The sequence below is a fragment of the Sciurus carolinensis genome, chromosome X (assembly GCF_902686445.1).
Source record: "Sciurus carolinensis chromosome X, mSciCar1.2, whole genome shotgun sequence".
In the NCBI taxonomy this organism is placed as follows: domain Eukaryota; kingdom Metazoa; phylum Chordata; class Mammalia; order Rodentia; family Sciuridae; genus Sciurus; species Sciurus carolinensis.
Genome location: NC_062232.1, coordinates 89,344,252 through 89,363,554, shown reverse-complemented (window position 1 = coordinate 89,363,554; position 19,303 = coordinate 89,344,252). Strand labels below are relative to the sequence as shown.

At 39.5% G+C, this 19,303-nt stretch overlaps 1 protein-coding gene across 5 annotated transcripts in view; it reads right to left on the bottom strand.

Annotated features, from left to right (window-relative positions):
* Positions 1–18,814, bottom strand: part of Mid2 (midline 2) — an 88,828-nt gene extending 70,014 nt beyond the window's left edge. The window contains exons 1-3 of one of the 5 annotated variants that reach the window (XM_047536510.1): positions 18,021–18,437; positions 11,820–11,906; positions 4,716–5,431 (exon numbers count right to left, since the gene is read on the bottom strand). In XM_047536510.1, the coding sequence (XP_047392466.1) occupies positions 4,716–5,375 (660 nt within the window). In that variant the 5' untranslated portion in view covers positions 5,376–5,431; positions 11,820–11,906; positions 18,021–18,437. Of the gene's footprint in view, positions 1–4,715; positions 5,432–11,819; positions 11,907–18,020; positions 18,438–18,522; positions 18,541–18,668 lie in introns of those variants that run through there. The other 4 variants (XM_047536514.1, XM_047536512.1, XM_047536509.1 and 1 more) reach the window with 4 other exon arrangements.
* Between the last annotated feature and the right edge of the window lie 489 nt (positions 18,815–19,303).

Below are 19,303 nucleotides of genomic sequence, written 5' to 3'. Positions count from 1 at the left end.
AGAATACACACATTCTTATAAAATGATGCACAGGTATGTATACATATATATCCTTTCTCAACCTGGTCTCTCGTAAAGATATTTTTCATCCTTACTCTTACATTCATACTCATACTGGTCCAGAAATAGTCAAATGTGCACTGGTACATAAGTTGAGAGGGTATCTGTCTTTGTCAATGGAAGCGAGTGTCAAGTGGGTGAGTAGACAACTGGGAGAAGGTGGCAGCTGAGTGAGAATTGGTGAGTGAATGACAGAGTGACTTGAGTAGGAAAAAGGACAAGTAATCAACTGTGATAAGATTCTAGAATATCATATTTTCCAAACTTTTAACTCCTGTTGTGGTTTTCCTTTGAACATTCTCCAGGTCTCATATCTCCCTTCTCTTTGTCTGGCAATCTTATGTCTCTCTTCGTGTGTGTGTGTATTTTACTTTCCCACTGGCAAAAAGCTTACTCCAGTGCCAGGTAATATTTTATAACAACAAGATCCCTCATATGTAAATGTAACTTCATTTAAAAATTATTTGTAGTAATGAGTTTGTGGCAATGTAATAAGAAAAAGAAAATTTGCTTGTTTATTCCTTTCAGGAAATTCCTCTATTCCCCCTGGTTTTCATCAGCTATAGTTTTGGCAGGCTGTGGGCATGGAAATGTGAAGACATCATTCGCAAAGAGAATTATAATAATCACATCTGATTTATACAGATGTCACCATAGGGTTAGGCAGTTGGAAAATTCAGCCATCAAAATGAATAGGATATTTAAAATTAAGGACATGCCATACTTTTGCTAACACTCTGGTTTTAAAGATTGTCAGTAGTTCACAGGAGACTTTTCAGACCTCTAAAGTGCTCATAGTGGCAAGATCAATTTCTGTCTACTAAGATGAGAACCAAAGCAATCTACAGAAAATGGTATACTTCCTGCAAAACCATAAAGATGACAATTCATTTGGATTTCATAAGCATATACTACGTGTGCTACACATTAAGGAGGATACTTAAGAAACTGCCTGGCCTCAATGAATTTATGGATATACCTGTGGTATATTGGGCTGAGCTTGAGGGGTTTGAATTGAACACCAAAAATAGGTGTAATTCCTAAGCAGGCCAAGGGAAGAGCACTAACAAAAGAGAATGGGATGTTTAGGAGACAGGAGGGTAAATGAAGGTAGCATGTTTCAGAGTAGTAAAGGGAAAAGATAAGTGGACCACATGGAGTTGTATAGGACATAGAGTATCAAGTTGAGGTCTATCAGCAATAAAGAGCCACCAACATTTGACCACTTTTTAACAGTCAACATTTATTGTTATAATATCAATCTTTGATACGGGGAGAAACTCATGGGATGATGAAAATTCTTGAATGTGAAATAGTTTTATACAAATGCAGCACATATCATAAACTGAGATATATATTGGGACTAGTAAGTCAGAAGAAAGAGAGAGGCAATGAAGAAAATGATTACTCTGATAGGCCTTACAACTGTAATAATTATCAAGAACACAAGTATCCTTTGAAATTGGAGAATTAATTGAACCACTGGTAGCCTTCCAAAGGACATGTGTTCTACATCTCAATCTTATAGGTAAACTAGACAACTAAATAAGATCACAATACTATGTAAGTATCCCAAGACCTCTAATTCATTTTGAGTATATGTTAAGATGACAAGCCAGCTTCTGGTTATTCTGACATTTCATCTATAATACAATGGTTTGTTTATACTTAGCTGAACAAGCAAATATTAGCGACCACTAATTTTAATCAGGGAGGTTAGTACATAAAAGGTAGTTATAAACACTAAAAATGAAGCTCCAGAGTTAAAACATAAAAATAAACACTGAATTCGTTACAGGACAGAAAGTCAACCCCTTTGAGATATACATAAATAAAATCAGTCTTCTCCTTTCTCTCCTCTTACAGGACTTCCCTCCCCTTCTCAGGGTCAGAGGAGTATGTTCAGACAGTCTCCCCCACAGCTTCTGTTAGTCAACTTTCTTTTTTTCTCCTTGGGGAGGAACCAAGCAGATTAAGAGGATAATCCTAAGTGCTTCTCTAATTCAAAATTAACCCCAAGAAGTGAGTATATATTACACTAAAAATCATTCCTGCTCTCTGCTTAATATGGAGAACTGATATCCTTTTACACTTGCCACCAAACAAAAATGACCCCACCACACACACACACACACACACACACACACACAAAGCAGCACCTCCTTCTCCTCCCCAAAGTCCAAGATGTTCCAGACAACATAACAAACCACATAGTTGGGAATGATTCATATGTTTCCACTCTCCATCCAAAAATGAGCAAAAATAGTTTCCACTTAATTTATAATCAGAATTTTCTGCACATTTCCTAAAAAACTAAAGGGGAACTATTAAAAATCTGCTCTTTCTTTCTCCAAAAATTACTGACTAGTCGCATACTAAAGCATTTTTTGATAAAATACTTTCGTGTTTCCTCTATCCCCGGAGACAAGCATTATATAGCTGGATGATGCCGAATGTCTAATCAATCATTCAATGTTTTCATGCTTTCAGATGTTTTCAAATAGCTGGTGTTTGGTAGATACAGGCTTACTCTCTCCGGTCTTTTTGTTATCTCAACAGTACATATGGATACAGATATTTGTTTGGAATATTTCTCAAGGTCAATGCCTTATTATAGTCCTAACACCTGCAAATATTTGGCAGAGACTGTTCCATCCTCTCCATATCCCCCATTCTTCCTACAATCCCTCCCCCATCTTTCACCATTATGAAGTTTTAAGTTTATATAATATGCCCTTTCTTTGATGCTGCTAATCATTTATCTGTGACCCATGAAATGTGCAGTTGCTGGAGCATAAAGTTAAGTTTCAAATCACATTTCACGAACATACATCCAAAACAAAGTGGCAGCAGGCAACAGTGAAAAGAATAGTTAACTTGATTTAGAGACTTAGTTTCAGTGCCAGTTTTCCTATTACTAAACAATTCTGTAACTTTGGCCAAATCCCTTAATCTTTCAAAGACTCAGTTTATAAACTTTAAATTGTAGGGTTTTGACTAGACCAGGTCCAAGGACTAAAATTTTATGATTCTAAGGATTGAAGTCAATGAGATAATCCCCATCTGTTGCCTTGATATGAATGAGAATATCACCTTGAGTGAAATCAAAAGATAAACATTGAATTTTATACACATTAGATATAAATAATAACCTCAAGAAGTACAAACCTTTGTCAGTGTGACTACTCTTGATATAACTTATGACAAATTATGGAAGGGAAAATGTGTCCTGTTCTGACTACTGCTACCCTCACCAACATTATATTTTTTACATAAGTTTGACTAAATTTTCCAGAACATGGCAGGAAGAAAATCTCCACTCCCTTCTTGCTCTCCTTACATGCTCTCTAGCTCTTTTTTTTTTTTTTCTTTTTTTGGTACTGGGGATTAAACCCAGGGGCACTTAACCACTGATCCTCGTCCCCAGCCATTTTTTGTATTTTATTTAGAGACAGGGTCACACTGAGTTTCTCAGCACCTCGCTAAATTGCTGAGGCTGGTTTTGTACTCACAATCCTTCTGCCTCAGCCTCCTGAGCTGCTGGGATTACAGATGTGTGCCACCACGCCCTGCCCCTGTCTAGCTCTTTATTCTCTTGGCCTCTTACTCAGGACCTATTTTGAGATGGCAGTTGTACTATCCATTTAAACATTTTATTTTTCTGGAATCTTTGTTATGTAGTTTCCTTCTTAAAGAGAAATTATACCACATAGCAGGCAATGGGAATAAAGTGATTTGTTAGATCTGACATTTGTTAGCATTGATGTGAGGTAGGAGGACTTAAAAAAATAGGAACTTAGATTTGCACATAAACATTAAATGTCACAACTTCAAAAACCTGTCCACTGTCCACTGAACACAAATGAAAGACTTGAAACTTCCAAGGTGGGTACTACAAACAAGTGCTTCAGTCTGTAGCCCATAATAACAAGCACTGGCATTAAATTTAATACTGGATTAAATATTTATTGCATTTAGTTTAAATTTTTAGTTCAGTTCTTTGATTATCCCTCCTAATTTTGTGGTACATTATTTTTGTTTGTTTGTTTCTTTGAATTTTTTTCTTTTTAAGGCAGGTTAGAATTAGCTGTGTTAAGTGCTTAATGGCAATTTGTAATGGCCAATGCCATACTTCTGTTTCTTTACTGTACTGAACATGTAAACACAAACATATGCTAATGTCCTTCACAAAAATCTCTCATCTATATAGATATACTCAGACACCTCCAACCACACCTACACAGAGACACACCCAAACATATGCAAATCAGTGCATATGCTTATTGTAGTACACCTACACAGGCATTCACATACTTAAAAGAAGAGGTAGAAAAATCATAGCAAAGATATGCAATGTGCAATATGCCACTGACAGAGGAGAGAGGGTGCTGATTCTCTGGATGAATTACTGGTAGAGTGAACCATGGGCTAACTCCCTTGGAATTGTCCAGAAGTATATGAATGCAAGCAGGTTTATGCAACAGATAAAACTGTTTCCAGTGAGAGCTTGCAGGTCAAGTTATTCCTCATTAGAACAATTTGGAGATCACTTACGTCTATAGGAAAAGCGACCCATTTTATTAGGGAACTTGCTAACTGTATAACTATGTATTAAGAGTCAAAGTCATGTAAGGGATATTTCCCAGATCCCTTACCTTGAGTTTCTCAAATCGATCATTCAGTGAAGCGACCTGATGGTCTCGGTGACGACCCACCAGTTTGCATAAGGCACAGATCAATTGGTCATCAGATACACAGTACATGTTCACTTTCTCATTCTCATGGTCCAGGCAGGTGATCCCTCGAAGATGTGTGTCTGGCACTGGTTCCACCAGGCGATGGCTGGTAAAAGGTTTCTTGTTGGGGTGTGTGGCCCGTAGGCATCGGTCACAGTAGGAGACCTCACAGGTGATGCACGTTTTCACTGCATCTCTTGGTGGGTCCTGCTCACAGAATTGGCAAGCAATTCGCTCACTAGACATGGCGGAACTGGGCCTGTAAGTCCTTTCCCGACGGCTCTCACTTGGAGAATTGGGCCCACTGACTGAAGCCTTCTGGAAGCGATCGATAATGTTCTGCAGGGTCACATTCCTCTTGAGGCCATCCAGGCCCCGGTGGTTCAGCGAGATAACATACCTGCACGTGGGACACTGGAAAGCAGTAATGGGTTCAATGGATTCACCGGAGCTGCAGCTCGAGACCAAGATGCGATGGGCACAGCTGAAGCACAGGCTGTGAGCACAAGGGAGCAGAAGGGGATCTTCAAACAACTCGAGGCAGATTGGACAGGTCAATTCAGACTCCAGTGTTTCCATCTTTAGTGAAAATAATCCTGCTGAGGCATTAAGAACCACAGAGGCTGGGCTTTCACCTGTAAGGAATACAAAGCAAGAGTCATCATGTATTTCCAACAGAAAAGTGGATATAGCATAATTATACTCTAACCAATGGAGACTTTACATGCTGAACTACCCAGGGATGCTTGAGCAATAGGAAAGTGATTTGGGAACTAATTCGGTAACCGTTTTTTCCTTCTTCAAACATTATTTTTGATAAATGCCTGCAATTATTCTCTTGCACTAATAAATAGAACCAAGTGGCCACCTTTGGTTTTCTGATTAACATTACCTTTCTAGCTCACAATATTGACATGGATCATTTTCTCACATATTCTCCACTGACATCTCTTCTCCTAGACTATGATGAGTTGGAGGCCCTGCAAAATTCTTAATCTCTATTCTCCAATATTGTTCTCTATTTCACTTTAAGGAAAGATATAAGGGCTTCTTCTATTTCATATCCAGTGGAAAGCAAGCAAGCCCAACTTTCAAGCTAACTCTTTGCTTCCTGAAATGATTCCATTTTGAGAGCCTGCATGAAAAAAGAGAGAACTTTATAAAAAATGTAGTGCAGGATACTAAGTTCCTCTTCAGAGTGTGAACTTGAATTACTTCCTATTATCACACATGAAAATGTCTGTTTCATCCCATTTCTAGTAAACCGAGTTGCTAGAAACCAAAAATGAGAGTTTTCACATTTGCTTTCTTTCTTCACCTTTCAAAGACCCATCAAATCAAATGGGAATGAACTTTGAGTTTTGACATATTCAGCAATAGTTGCTGATCAATGATAGTCATATTACCTCGTGGCTTCAGTTTGATTTCATTTTTAAACATTCTCTGAACCAGCAAAAGCTTGTTATGAAGCTTATCTTCCATATGTCTTTTAATGCTTCCTAAAACATAACCAGATGCAAACCAAGATCTAGATAAAACTTAGCCAGATGAGCAGCCAGAAATTTTCAGATCTGGGGACTTTCATTTTAGTGTGCATCAGAGAGTAAAAGAAATCACCTATCTGACAAGAAACTAATGACTTGGTCTGTCTCTCAGTCTTTCCATTCTCCTACGGGCATTTCTGAGTTAAACATACAGATACTTACTGCCATGGATCTTCCATTAATTAAAATCCACACACATAAATATTCTAAGCTAGCTTTAAATAAGTAAAAATATAAAGCATATCTTACTGCCTGAAATTGTTAATCCTATTAGTATCGGAAAGAAAAAGGTATCTTTTGATTTTGAGTAGCTTTTGTTCATCATCTTGCTATCACTAGAAACCCTCATGGAGACTTGAAATTTTGAATCCACTGTTGGTATTCAGATATTTATCAGTTATATCTGCACAGCCCTCTCACAGAGTGCATAAATACTGAGTATAATTAAGCCTAGTGCATATGTACAATAGATATATACCTAAAGGCTGTTGCTAAATAAAATCTTTTAAGCACACTAAACTAACTAGATACTTAATGGAAATTTATAGGAAAGTGGGATGTAAAAGGGAAGAATCTCTTTGTAAAGCAAACCACTCTTAGTTTAGTAGGTTCAAGGGTCTGTATAACCACTTTTCAAAAGAAATGTAAGATGTGGGTTGGGGATGTGTAGCTCAGTGTTAGAGTGCGTGCCTAGCATATATGTACTGAAAAATAATCTGAGATTTATTTTTCTTTTACAATCTGTAAGTACTTGAAAATTGTTGGTCAGTATTTTATAGCTTATAAAATCTATCAACATTCACTTACCAAGATGAAAAATTAAAATATGTATATATATATATGTGTATATATATATATATGTATATATATACATATATATATATATATCAGAATCTTAGAACTGGAAAATTTACAGAGCAGAAAGATTCCAATCTCCACTCAAGGCAGAAATATTGTTTAGATAGCTACTTTATTTCACTTAGATGCTCAAATTCAACATGTCCATAAATGAAGTTATGTTCCCCCACTACCCCTGAAAAAAATCAGATCCTTTTCCAATTTTATCTGTCTGGTAAATATCAAGCCTATAAACCAAGGAGTTCTCTCATTTACATTTATAACTTCAATCACTTCTGGCTTCCAGAAAATTCTGTTTCATTTCATTTACATATCTGTATATCCAGTGAACTCTTTCAGCTATTCTGGGGCATCAAAAATTTCATATTTTTATTCACAGCATGACACATCCTGCAAGCTAGGTATTCAATAGTTGTTAATAAAGTATTCCTTAAAGTGGAAGAAGGGATTTAGCATTTATTGAGTACTTCCTGTATTCTGAGTACAATGCTAAGCACTTTACACACATTATTTCATTAAATTCTTTCACAAAACCTGTGAGAAAGATATTATTGCTATATCCATCATATAGTTAGAAAAGTGGGGCTCAGCATCATTAAGTAAATCAATTGGGAACATAATACCCAGACACAGGTCAGTCTAATACCAATGCCTGTGCTTTTTACACCTTTATTTCAATCATCTTACTTCCTTCACTATATTTTATCTTGACTATATACAAGAGGGTTCTAAATAACATGTTTCTACTTCTATTTTTGTCTCTCTGTCCCTCCAAATCTGCCTCCTTCATTCTGATCTGTTCCAGAATCATATCTCTTTGCTCTAGGGCCATCTCCATCTCACACTGCACTTCTATTACTATCTTCTAGGGCTGCATGTCTGCATTCCTCAGTGTCTGAGTTGGAAACTACATGGGTTGGTTAGAAGCATTGCTGAAAAGCAGGTCTACAGGTTGAAACCTATATAAAATCTACCAGAGTGCTACAGCTCTCCTGTCTTAGAAGAGTGTCATCTAAGTTCTATACAGAGCGAAAGTTCTCCAATTTTGCCTGAAGCCTTAAAATGTGTTCCAAGTCAGTGTGACCCTTGAACCTCACTATGAAACTAAGTTTGGGAAAACATGCAGTGGGTCAGGATTACCTTGAGTAAGGTCAAAAATAGTTTTTTCGTGCTTGGAATTCAACCCAAAGGCACTTTACCACTGAGCCACATCCCTAGCTCCTTGTCCATAGTTTTCAAAGGATTCTCAAGAGTCCTTGGCAGAAAACTCAAGCAGCACAGTGCTCTAAAGTAACCAACCTTAACTGATTTCAACTCTATGAAGGACAATGTAAGATGGTTACAATCTTTGCTTTTTGTAACTTTTCTGTACTGTTTCTATTCTGTTCTATTTTATTTTCATATAGTAACTACTTTGGTCAATGGTGGGGAACTGAATACTTTTATCAACTTCTTCAAACATTATTTATTCATCTCTCATTTATAAGGTCTCCTTGTTCTGGTTACTCCTAGTGATTCAGCATCCTTTCAACTGTCCTCCATTTTCCCTACCTCCATGATTATCAAAGCACTTTTACATACATTATTTCATTTAGCTTTCTCAATTTTCTAAAAGGTGGTACTATTATTAAAAGAAAATAATTTGTCCAATATCATACTTGTTTGCAAATAGCAAAGCTAATATTCAAACTTAGGGGGGAAACTCCCAATATATTTATAGCCAACTTTTTCTTTTTTTTTTTTTTTTTTTTTTTGCGGTGCTGGAGATTGAACCTAGGGCCTTGTGCTTGTGAGGCAGGCGCTCTACCAACTGAGCTACATCACCAGCACTTTGGCCAACTTATTTTTGACAAGAGGTTCAAGGTCATTCAATAGACAAAGAAGAATTTTCTCAACAAATGGGTCCTGGGACAACTGAATCTCCACAAGCAAAAAACACAGAAAATTACTTCAAAATGACAATGACCCCAAAGTAAGGGCTGAAACTATAACATTTTTCGAAGGATGATATAAATCTTCATGAACTTAGATTAGGCAACAGTTTTTTTAATGATACCAAAAGCAAAAATAACCAAATAAACTATAAGTAAATGGTATTTCATCATAATTTGAAACTCTATGGCTGTCCACAGAACCATCAACAAAGTGGAAAGAAAACTCACAGTATAGGAGAAAATATTTGCAAATCATATCTGATATGAATATGGCATCTAGAAACACAGAAATCTTATAACTCAACAGTAAAAAATGGTCCAATTTAAAAATGGGCAAAAGATTTGAATACATATTTCTTCAAATATGATACACAAATAGCCAATACACACATGGAGAGATGCCCAACATCATTAGCCATTAGGGAAATGCAAATCAAAGCCACATTGAAAAACTACTTTACATACACCAGGGATGGCTATAAACAAACAAGCCAAAAACAGAAAATAGCAAGTGTCCGCCAGGATGTGAAGAAATTGGAGACCTCATACATTGCTGTTGGGAATGTAAAATGATGCAGCTGCTTTGGAAAATATTTCAGCAGTCCCTCAAAATGTTAAATGCACAGTTATTGTAAGACCCAGAAATTCCACTCCAAGTTGTATACCTAAAAGAATTGGAAAAGTGCTCATTGAAAAATTTGTACAGCCCAAAAGTCCATTAAGAGATGAACAGATAAACAAAATGTGGTTCACACATAAAATAGAATATTATTTGACTATAAAAAGGAATGAAGTGCAACATGGATGGCCCTTGAAAACATTATTCTGAGTGAAAGAAGCCAGATACAAAGGTTGTGTATTACATGATTCCCTTAATAAGAAAAGACCCATAGGAATAGGAAGTGGATTATTGGTTTCTAAGGGTCAGGAAAGCAAGGGAATGACAACTAACAGGTACGATTTCTTTCTGAGATGATGAAAATGTTCTGTAATTATATAGTGGTGATGGTTGCACAATTTTTAATCTAGTAAAATCACTGGATTATACACTTTAAAATGGTGAATATTTTGGTGTGTGAATTACATCTCGATTTTTTAAAAGGAGATTAAAATCCAGACCTGTCTGACTCCAAAGTGGAAATAATTAACCACTGTACTATACTGCCAACTGTAATTACATAGTATTTATAAACTCTACTGGGTTGCTTACTTCTTTTGATTGTTTTTCTAGGTCAGTGATTCCCTATCTAGGTTTTGAAATGCTCTGAGATACTGTTAATGATTAACAGATGTCAGAAAATTCTCAACTCCCAATTTTTTTTTACTTAAAAATATTTAAGTAGCTCCTAAAAAATATTTGACTCCTATCATCACAACACAAGTTTAGAAGAAGGAATTGGTAAGACAAAAACAAAACAATGATATAGTGTTGCAACTTCAGATTTCAAATCACTGATCTATGAGGAAATAAAGAATATGCTAAGGTCAAAGACAAGACCTGATAGGGTACAGTCCAATGACAAGTAATCATAAAACTTCTTCCAGAAAACAATGGTTTGTCTTTTTAAAAATGCATTAAGGAAATACCTGGGATGGTATGACCATTTGGTATATGTCCTGATGTCCCATATGTAGGATATCTATAAAAACTTAAATTGAGCCAGGTGCAGTGGTGCACACCTGTAATCTCAGCAGCTTGGGAGACTGAGGCAGAAGGATTGCAAGTTCAAAGCCAGCCTCAGAAAAAACGAGGCACTAAGCAACTCAGTGAGACTCTGTCTCAAAAAAAAAAATACAAAATAGGGCTGGGGATGTGGCTCAGTGGTTGAGAACCCCTGAGTTCAATCCCTGGTATCCCTCTCTGCAAAAAAAAACTTAAGTCGAGCAACAAATTTTAACTCAATTTAAGTTTTTATAGTATCCTACATATGGAATGCAGAGACATAATAGATTAAGAAACAAATGCCCATGTGCATATAACTGGGTCAATTCACTTCCAAATCATTGAGTTACTGCTGTGTAGTCAAATATATATGTTTATGTGTTTGCCCTTGCTCTATTATAAAATTGTTTCTGCATGTTATTTTTCCTTGCTCTCCTCTTTAGGCTGAAACCCATGAAAAAAGAAACCAATGAGAAACTCATCAATGAGTTATCAGAAAGTTCTGTGCCTGGGTAGAAACACAAAAGAGGCATTTCAATGACCATGATTAAGATTAAAAAAATAATGCATTCTGCATTTTGGATGATTCTATTATCATGTAAACATCATAGTGTAATCATACAGACTAAGGCAGGTAAAATGTCACTAGGTGATAAATATGGGACTACCGTATCTATTTTTAATTGAGTAATCTGAAGTTGCCAATTTATCATTCATATTTTTTGGTATTCCTTAAGGCAAATTGAATGATTTTATTCTTTTCAATATAAAATTTAAAATTTCAGAAAAAAATGCATTCTACCACTACAAGACTAAAGATTGGTTTTTTAGCATTGCTCTCTAAATATAGCATTTAGGTAACTCTGATCAAAAGATAAGCCATGATCTGCACTTGGCAGAGTTCTATTATTTCAAATGTTATCTGAACATAATTAAATGTCCACTTATTCCAGCAGCTAATATATGTTATCTAGTTTTCATCTTCTGTGTCTTCAAAGCATGTTTCTGGGCTCTCACTACCTACCTGAGGAGTCACAGTCTTCTTTCCTTCACAGAAAATCCATGAGTATGAAACCAAGCCTGACCTCTGGGCTGTAGATTGAGAATTGACCTGAATTGTAAGGTTTTATTTAAAAACAAATTAATATAAAATAAGTATTGTTCAGAATATTAATATTAATTTCCCATGAGATCTTACTTAAAATATAAGAAACTGTCTTCCTGATCTAGGGAGATGAGAAAATGAATCCTGGCTTAGTCAGTTTCCTCCATGGAAAAATGTTGTTCAAGTTGTACTAGAATCAACAGATAGTCTCTTTAAGATTGTTCCATCTCTGACATCTTATTTACTATAGAGTCCCTGTTATTTGTTGATGAGTAGGAAAGACACATTGGATTATTTTAAATATAATATTTATATCATATATTATAATATTTATGTTGTAATATAAATACAATTCTTATTTATTATATTAACTAGAAAGACTAACAAGTGATGGGTATCATCACCAAGGGAACTGGAAATGAACAAAATGCATGACTTTCCCTTGGCTAAGCCAAGGTGCTGAATTACAGTGGATGGTTTTGCCTGTTGTATCTCAGGGAAGTTACAATGAATGTTCCAATGGACAACAAAAGAGGAGGGTAGTCCCAGGTGAGACTGTGAGAACACCTTTTGCAACTGAAAAAGAAGACAACAAAATCCCAGGACACTATGATTACCAAAGAACCCTTTGAAGTTCAAATTCTGTGCAAACAATGCATAGAATTTTCATCATAGAGGATAAAGAGGAAAATAAAAACCAAGAAAAAGAGGGCTAGGTAGTCAATAATTGAAATTCATAATAGTCACCTTACACTTGTATAGTGTTTTATACATTTCAAATGGTTTCAAAGTCATTATCTTATTTGATCCTCCAAATAGAGTCTGATTTATAATCCAGGATCTAAACCAAATTAGCAGAACCATCCGAGGGAAGACATTTCATTTCTCTGGGCCACAGCTTTCATATATATTGAATTAAAAATACCTGCCCTATGCATCTCACAGGCTCTTGTGAGGATCAGATGAGGATAAAAGAAAATAATCAACCTGTTTTACAAAAATAAGTATTCTCATCATACATTTATAGACGATACACACAAAACATGTTATTTTTTACAAGCTTAAAAGGTTTGGAAAGTCATCCCGAGGGCTGAGGTTGTGGCTCAGTGGTAAAGCACTTGCCTGGCATGTGTGAATCACTGGGTTCCATCCTCAGCACCACATAAAATATTTAAAAATTAAATAAAGGTATTGTGTTCATCTACAACTAAAAATTTTTTTTAAAAATTCACCCTGAACACTTGATTGTCATAATGGAGGATAATCACACTTCCCCACAAGATTGCTGGATGGCCACAGGTCTGTGGTATTTCTTATTCTCCTATGTCTTCCCCTTCAGGCTGGGATCCCACCCCGCCAAGGAAAAAAACTGTCTGTTCTCTTAAGCTTTCATCACATACACAAGGAGAGCTGAGGACTAGAGGTTGATTACTGACTGGCAGAGAAAACCACAGCCAGGTCCTATCTAATAGGTAATTAAAGCCTATTTAATATTTTATAGTATATGGATTTAATGATATTTTCCTTTCAATAATTAAGTCCAACCATTGGGTATTTTATATAATATAGTCACCATAAACATTAAAATAATATCAAAGTAGCAGAACTAACAGTCCTGAATCTGCTGCAAATGCAAAAGATTAATCTAAGTAACCAAGAAACGGATTTGCCAAGGTAACACATGATAATTGACAGGAATCCTAAGTATAATTCATAACGCCTTTATCTTAATGCAGATTACACTGGCAAGGTTAGAAGGTTGGAGAACAAATGGAGAACAAACTTAATTTACCTACTGCTATTGGTACAGCTCTTCATCTATTCCAGGACTAATTTTCCCAGCCTGTTTCCCAGTGAAATCTTTGTGAATCTTTTTTAAAAGTTCAGCAGTCCACCTGAATGGGCAGTCATCTCTATTTTTACAGAATAAAATTTGCAATATATATGAATGTAGGAAATGCTGGTGAATGTTAAGCCGAGAGGACCCCAAGTTCAGGTCAGAAACAAGGGACAGAGAACAGAGGCCTACTTGAAATCAAGCTTCTATTCTCCTGGGAACTGCATGGATCCTAGCAACACTGAACAAAGGGCTATAGACAAAGTAATAGAGGATTCTGGACCATAAACCATTTTTCTATCCCTGTGCTGTATATATTCAGACATTTCACTATTCTGAATTAGCATTGTTTGCCATGCATATACATTATGATCCTCTCAGAGGAAATTGCAAATACTGGGATTTTCATATTTCTGGAGGATATTAAATTATATAATGTGTTTGTTATCATATCATCCGGGGTCTCTATAAGAGGATACTCCAGAGACAGAGGAGACTGAAGACTGACCTGCAGGAAAGATGCTGAAACAAAGTCCAAGGTCAAGCATCAGAATATTGCAAAGAGACAAGAACCCAAGTAGGATAACTTACAAATGATACTTAGCCAATCCAGTTAGCCTGAACCAACATCCTAGTGTGTATTTAGGTGAACCTCAAATAAAGAAGAGAATGACTGGGTGCTGACACATTATTCAAAATCCCTCCACCACCCATACTTTAAACAACTTATATCATCAAGTAGTCTTACTAGGGTATATAATTTCTAAGGAAAAAATACAGAATCTGGAAGATTGACTATCAAAAATATATCTGCCTATGTTTACAAAGAAGAGAAAGATGAAAAGAGTAACAGGCAGGAAGAGCCACAAATCTCCAGAGCCCATAAAAACTCTAAGCAGATTTTTAATAAATGAAAGTGGATACCAATACCAATTATTGGAGGAGGGGGGAACTGAAAGGGGATTAGCCATCTGCACAGGGGGATAACTGGAGTTGGAATTTTTTGTCTCAATACCCCTCGTCTGATCTTCTGGCTTGCTAATGTGACCCAACACACTCATTGAGAAACACTTCTCTAGTTTCTTCTATAAACTGCTCAGTGAGGAACACAGTGCTTTTTGAGAGACCTGAAATATCAATCTTTGTGCAATACGGCCTTGGTATCAAATTTTCAATCATGAAAAAGTGAAGAGTTTTGAACTCTTCTGAACTGTGGGATATCCAGTATGAACATGTTATACTTCATATTTAGATGATGCAATGCTCTGAGTCGAGAAACCCAGCTTAAGTAAGGAGGCACTTCATGAACACAAAGCCTCATTTTTGTCTCTTTTGCACAGAAGAGAGGACAAAAATTTAATGCTAAATGGAAATGGAGCACCCTTGTGCCTCCTTACAGCTGAGCCCCAGAATCTAAGAACCCAGTCCTAGGACCTAACAGCTAGGAAGTTAACAAGATCCATAAAGATGGATGACAGACATACACAAGGCCAAGCAGGTACTTCCAAGAACAGCCATTTGAGGCAAAGTCTGAGGTTCAGCCCTGTTTTTTACAGTTTTTAGGGCTCTACGTCCCTGTTCAAAAAGAGAAAACTTGAGTTCTAAGGGACTGAATGAAAACACAGCATTCTCTCCTCTTCATCAAGCCAATGAGTTTTGCTGAGTGATAAAGACATATTCCTTCTGTAGATTCCTTCCCAATTGCTGTGATGTCAGCAGATTTTATAGGAGGAGGGATGAGGGAATGGACAGGCTCACTACCCAGAGCAATATTTGGAAGCAATTATGAGACTCCACTGGCACTACTTTAAGTTCTGCAAGTTGAAGCAAGTTGCCCTGTTCTTAAAGGAGGGATTAACTAAACCAATTTCATCAAAATCAATTTGCACTGTTTAGGTGATATGCTTGTGAAACAACCAAGTCACTGGTTTGCAACAGTATATCCTGGAGTGGCCTTGCAAGGTGCAACATGCTAGATGAGAATTCTAGTAGTCATGAGAGTAAATAGAAGAAACACAACCAGCCCTTTACATACCTAGCCTCTGCCCCTAACCTGCATAGCATTTCCCCATCCTAATCCTGGAGCTACAGGTATGGAGCATAGCCTGGAATGAGCTGAGACCAAAATACTGGGCCAACTACTCAGTCCAGTCAAAAGAGGACCCTGCGCATTACAGATGCTTAATAAATATTGTTGACTCACTGCTGTCAGATGCTAATCATGCTAATATAGCAAGGCCTAAAATTATTTATGCCACTTTTCAATAGAAATTAACTAACTGCCCCCGTATGGGCTAAAAATGGGTGAGGTTGTTTTTGAATGAGTCTGACTCAGATTGTTGGGTTAGAGTACATTAGATATGATGCAAGACCCGACTTAAAATCATTACCATTACTCTGTGTGCCTACTTGTGGGTATGTTTTCATACAGTTGTACATTCATTGGGGAAAAACAGACTTAGGACCTAAGTACAATGATGGATTTGAATCTCAGGGAACTAATAATGGAAAATTAAGATTTTGGTAAACTAGGGTTCCTACTTACACCCAGTCAGTCCACTAACCCCATAAAAGGTAAATGAAGTGCTTTCTTTGAGAAGTATAATACTGAGGATTTATTGAATCCTTTCATCTTCAAAGGACCAAGCCAAGACTCACAATACCCAGTACACAATATTGTGCCTTTTATACAAGTACACCAACTATGAAAGAAAGGTCATAGGAATGTCCTAAGGTCATAAAGCCAATGCAATATCAGATTTGGGATGAACTCTCTGATCTTCTTGGCTCCAAGACCAGTATTTCAACCACATAAATCAAGTTGTGAGGAACAATCAGAAGAAATCTAATTCATATTATATATCTGTATTAAGTTAATTGATTGGGCAGAAATATATAAAAATAGCAAAGACTGTTTCCCCCTCAGAGCAGTGATGAGTGGACAGGTGATAGAAAGAGGGGTGTGGGGGGTGATCATCTGGGGTAAAGCAAAACAACTCCCTAAACAGAAGAGAAGTAGGGGAGAGGAACTTCATATTTGGCAACCCCCTTCTATTGGAACATTTCCAGAGAGACTGAGTACTGAGATGTAACAGAATGGAGTTAAAGGTCCAACTTAAGAATCATGTTTTAACCCCCATACTGTACTTATCTACTTGCTGCTTTGAAGATATTCCTTCATAAGGGTTCCTCCTCAAAGACATGCAACCATCACACATCACCCATCCCACACTCAGAAATCCTCAAAAAAGGCAACATGGGGTTCAGAAACAAGAAGCTGCATGGTTGGGAGTGCATAGGATGATGGGGAAAGGCTGTGGTGGATGGGGCTCCGGTAGGAGGTTTGGGTGGGTAAGTAGGTGTTGGAAGGCAGGAATAAAGTGAGTGATCTTGAAAATGGGTGGGGGAGTGTGGGGGAGAGAGAGGGAAAGGAAGAAGCGGAAGAGGGAGAGAGGAAGGGGAAAGAGAGAGAGAGAGAGAGAAACAGCCCAACGACCCCAGGACCCCAATTTGGGGCTCTAAGAAGAAATGCCTCTGAAAATAAGTGTGTTGCACACGAAGTGCTAAGTAACCTAAACCGGACCATCAGCAGTAATGTTTCTGTAAATCTGCTCCGCCGTTATTTACTTAATTCTCACCAGCCAGAAATGGAAATCCCCACCTTTCCCTGCTTCAGTCGCAGTCTGTCCTGTGAACACATGTAAGTTTTCCCTCTCCCCCACAGAACTGGTTTCACAGCTAGGCCAGAAATAAGGAACCACCCAGACGGAGACTCAAGGATTGCTCCCCCAACAGAAAAAGGATTAAGTTTCGCCAGGCCTCCCCGCCGACAGGGTGTCCGCAGCATCTCAGGCTGCTGCGCCAGCACCGCTGGTCAGACAGCCGACTGAGGGGCGCCGCCCGGGCAGAAGAGGCTGCCGGCCGCGGGAGCGTGGGAAGGCGGCGTTGCCCTTTCCCAGACTCACGCCCAGGCGCCGGGAGGACCGCTCAACTGCTCTGCCCCACACAGCCCGGCCGCCCGGGGGGCCTCCGGCCACCCCTGCCTGGCACCCGGGAGTGCTAACACCGTCCCAGGAGGGCAGCGGCAGGAGCCAGGGCCAGGCCAGGGTCCCTGCTGCCGCCGCCCGGAGCTTCGCGGGCCTCGTCACCCGTTCCTGCTGACCCGGGAGCCTTTGCCCAGCTCCAGGCCCCAGTGGCACCTGAGGAGCGGCCGGAGCCGGGGCCGAGCCCTGCGCGGGCGGCTACGCTGGACCCCAGGGCCGCGGCGAGGGGGCGCATTTTACCCATAGCGTTCCCGTGTGCCAGCCATCTCCTACACGCGCTCAAGAGCGCTGGGCGCCCGCCTGCCTCCGCAGCAAGCTGGCTCGGGCTCTGGCGCGAGCTCCCGGGCCGCCCTCGCAGCCGCCGCCGCCACCGACACTCTAGGCCGCCGCCCGCCTTCGCCTTCGCCGCCGCCTTCGCCGCTGCCGCTGCCGCCGCCGCCGCGCAGCAACCAGAATCCGCCAGCCCGCGCGCCCCGCAGGGGACAGCACGGCGACGGTGACGCTACCGCAGCTGGGTCTCCTGGGCTAAACTTAAGAGTTTTCGCCTCTCAGTCCAGGGGCAGCACCATGACACCACAGCAGCACCACTGTCATTTCCGCCGCCGCAGAGGGAAAAAAAAAAAAGGCAATCCTTTCGAAAAGGGGGGTGGAGTGGGGGCACACAGGGCTGAGGCTGACACCCCAAGGGAGCACTGGGAGGGGCCCCAGCAGAAGGGGCGCTGGGCCACCTTCCTGGGCTCACCTTCCACCGCCCCCGCCACTCCCAGCTCCCCCAGGCCCTCCTCTTGAGACGCGTTTACATGTTTTCTCCCCTAGCAGGAGTGACCGGAGAAACCTGAGCAAGCAAAGGCACAGGGTGGGTGGGGTTCGGATTACTACTGTACCTACCAGCTGATTCCAGCAGCCTTTCCTCCAGCGCCCTGTCATCTTGAACGAAGACACACAGAGAGGGGCCTGAGCGGGCGGGTGTGCGTGTGTGTGTGCGTGTGTGTGTGCGTGTGTGTGTGTGTGTGTGAAAGAGAGAGAGAGAGAGAGAGAGAGAGAGAGAGAGAGAGAGAGAGAGAGAGAGAGAGAGAGAGAGAGAGAGGGAGAGAGAGAGAGAGAGAAAGAAACAGAGGGGGACAGCGCAGAATGTGTGTGAAATGAAGCAGGAAGACTGTGGCCAAACTCTCTCCCACCCACCAACCCCCTGGCCTCACAAACCCCCAGGTTAAAACAAGGGAAAGACTGTTGCACCCGCCAATGAGAAGAGAGTGCCTGGGTCCACCGCACAGGTCCTCCTGATGAAGCTCCTCTATGCAAAGTTAACTACAGAGTAAAACAAAAATAGTGGAGGAGACAGAAAAGGGCAGACAATTGAAGGAAACCCAACCCCACTTTCTCTTTACAAAGGGAGAATGGCTCTGTTTTATTGGCCTTGGGCAGAAGTTATGAGGATGGATTAAAGCTATCAGAGTGTGTGTGTGTGGGGAGGGGTCTTGTGCACCTTCAAATCCTTGACAGGCAAAACAAGAGGGTCATTA